This window comes from Bison bison, unplaced genomic scaffold (assembly GCF_000754665.1).
Source record: "Bison bison bison isolate TAMUID 2011002044 unplaced genomic scaffold, Bison_UMD1.0 scf7180017849360, whole genome shotgun sequence".
NCBI classification, from domain to species: domain Eukaryota; kingdom Metazoa; phylum Chordata; class Mammalia; order Artiodactyla; family Bovidae; genus Bison; species Bison bison.
The window spans coordinates 22,662-24,438 of NW_011479933.1; the positions used below are offsets into that span (position 1 = coordinate 22,662).

General features: G+C 65.7%; 1 protein-coding gene across 2 annotated transcripts in view; it reads left to right on the forward strand.

The window, feature by feature from the left end:
* Positions 1-1,570, forward strand: part of DERL3 (derlin 3) — a 2,274-nt gene extending 704 nt beyond the window's left edge. For both annotated transcript variants that reach the window (XM_010847103.1, XM_010847095.1), the window contains exons 3-6: positions 84-182; positions 587-782; positions 1,177-1,267; positions 1,370-1,570. In XM_010847103.1, coding sequence (XP_010845405.1) covers positions 84-182; positions 587-782; positions 1,177-1,267; positions 1,370-1,451 — 468 coding nt within the window. In that variant the 3' untranslated portion in view covers positions 1,452-1,570. The remainder of the gene's footprint in view (positions 1-83; positions 183-586; positions 783-1,176; positions 1,268-1,369) is intronic.
* Positions 1,571-1,777: the final 207 nt, after the last annotated feature.

The following is a 1,777-nucleotide window of genomic DNA, read 5'->3' on the forward strand; positions in this document are numbered from 1 at the left end:
GGAGGGCGGGGCGGGGGACCGGGCGGGAGGCAGCGGGCCCGGGAAGCTGAGACCCTCCAAGGGGCACGCTTCCTATACCAAAGCCGCGGTTCCGCTACTGCCGCATGCTGGAGGAGGGCTCCTTCCGCGGCCGCACGGCCGACTTTGTCTTCATGTTTCTCTTCGGGGGCGTCCTGATGACTGTATCCTTCCCGGGCTCGGGGACCTATGGGTCCGGGCCTCTGCTGGCCCTGAGGCCCTGCTTGAGCGCATGCCACAGAGGGAGAGTTGCGACCCCGAGCTGAGGGTGTTTTTGAGCGTACATCACGTGCTCAGCTGCAGGTGCCCCTGTCGAACTCCAGGGCTACACCCAAAATACCACAGGGCAGGGTGCCCAGGGGCTGAGTCCTGAATGCAGGTAGCCAGGAGGATCTAGGGCTGGGCCCGGGGGCTGGGGTGAAGTGGAGAGGCAGGGCCGATCAGGGGGCCCCTGGAGGCCACGGTTTGGTCTTAGAGTGGGAAGCGAAACCAACCTGCTTGAGGGTTTCAGGGGTTTAGGAAGTCAGAGGGGCCCTGGGCAGGGCACAAGACCTTGACTCTGGCCCAGCTACTGGGGCTCCTGGGTAGCCTCTTCTTCCTGGGCCAGGCCCTCACGGCCATGCTGGTGTACGTGTGGAGCCGCCGCAGCCCTGGGGTGAGGGTCAACTTCTTTGGCCTCCTCACCTTCCAGGCGCCGTTCCTGCCCTGGGCGCTCATGGGCTTTTCAATGCTGCTGGGCAACTCCATCCTGGTGGACCTGCTGGGTGAGCCTGCTGTCCAGGGAGCCCGCCCCAAGCTGGGTGTGCTGGGCCAGAGCCCTGGTCCTCTCCCCGCCCCCACCCCTCTTCCCCACTCCTGGCGCCCCCATCCTTCCAGCCCCTCCAACAAGCCAACCTATAGGTTTTACTTATTCAAGCCTGACCCATTTGCTGACGCTTGTGTGGGGCCCGACCCGGTAGGGATGGGTGGCTCAGGGTGCCTGCTCACAGCTCCACTTCTTCTGACGTTCTCAGGCCTGACCTCCTCCCAGGTTCTGCCTACTCTGGGCCAAGCCTGGCCCCACGCTGGGCTGGCTGGCCGTGCAGGGCATCAGACCCCCATGCTTTGGGGGCTTCAGGGCTGTGGAGGGTGGCCTCGGCATTGGCGCCTCTCCCACAGGGATTGCGGTGGGCCACGTCTACTACTTCCTGGAGGACGTCTTCCCCAACCAGCCTGGAGGCAAGAGGCTGCTGCTGACCCCCAGCTTCCTGTGAGTGCTGACAGCCTTCCCCACCCCCTTCCCCAGATGGCTCTCTACCCCATGAGGGGGGGACCCTGCCAGCTGCAGCTCAGCGTGGGCTCCTCCCCACAGGAAACTGCTACTGGATGCCCCAGAGGAGGACCCCAATTACCTGCCCCTCCCCGAGGAGCAGCCAGGACCCCTGCAGCAGTGAGGACGACCTCACCCAGAGCCGGGTCCCCCACCCCCACCCCTGGCCTGCAACGCAGCTCCCTGTCCTGGAGGCCGGGCCTGGGCCCAGGGCCCCTGCCCTGAATAAACAAGTGACCTGCAGCCTGTTCGCCACAGCACTGGCTCTCCTGCCGCGGCCAGCCTCTCCACGCGGGGCAGGTGCTGCTGGCCGAGAGCCAGGGCCACCAAGCCTGACGTGCTCTCCGACCCAGAACATTGGCACAGCTGGAGGCCCAGAGAGGGTCCAGAACCTGCCCACTCGCCAGCAGAACTCTGAGCACAGAGGGCAGCCCTGCTGGGGTTCTCATC